Source organism: Mesitornis unicolor, unplaced genomic scaffold (assembly GCF_000695765.1).
Source record: "Mesitornis unicolor isolate BGI_N332 unplaced genomic scaffold, ASM69576v1 scaffold48058, whole genome shotgun sequence".
Classification (NCBI taxonomy): domain Eukaryota; kingdom Metazoa; phylum Chordata; class Aves; order Mesitornithiformes; family Mesitornithidae; genus Mesitornis; species Mesitornis unicolor.
Window position 1 is genome coordinate 1 of NW_010202090.1, and position 304 is coordinate 304.

Consider the following 304-nt stretch of genomic DNA (forward strand, 5'->3'; position numbering starts at 1 on the left):
TAATTTTCCCCTGGTGCAGGTGTGGGGGTTTCAGGCTGGGAGCAGGGGAGGTGGGGAGCCATGCTTCGCACCCTCAGTTACCTGACTGAGCACACTGGTTTCTACGGTACCATCAAAAACTCCCCTGGTGACTTCGTGGTGACAGAAATCGAGCTGCCTGAACACACGCTTAGAGAGGCCCAGCCTGAATCTCTTCAGGAAACCAGCGCTGCGCTGCTAAAACAGAGCGACCTGTGGCTGCAGCCGTCCAAAAAGCTGAGAACGGAGCCCCCGCGTCCATGTGAGAGCCATGGTGGGGGGTCCA

The 304-nt window shown here is 57.9% G+C and overlaps 1 protein-coding gene across 1 annotated transcript in view; it reads left to right on the forward strand.

Moving 5' to 3' along the window:
• The first annotated feature begins 60 nt into the window (after window positions 1–60).
• PUS7L (pseudouridylate synthase 7 homolog (S. cerevisiae)-like) overlaps window positions 61–304 on the forward strand; it is an 11,033-nt gene continuing 10,789 nt past the window's right edge. The window contains exon 1 of the mRNA XM_010190296.1: window positions 61–304. This exon is cut by the window's right edge and continues 672 nt beyond it. Within this exon, the coding sequence (XP_010188598.1) occupies window positions 61–304 (244 nt within the window).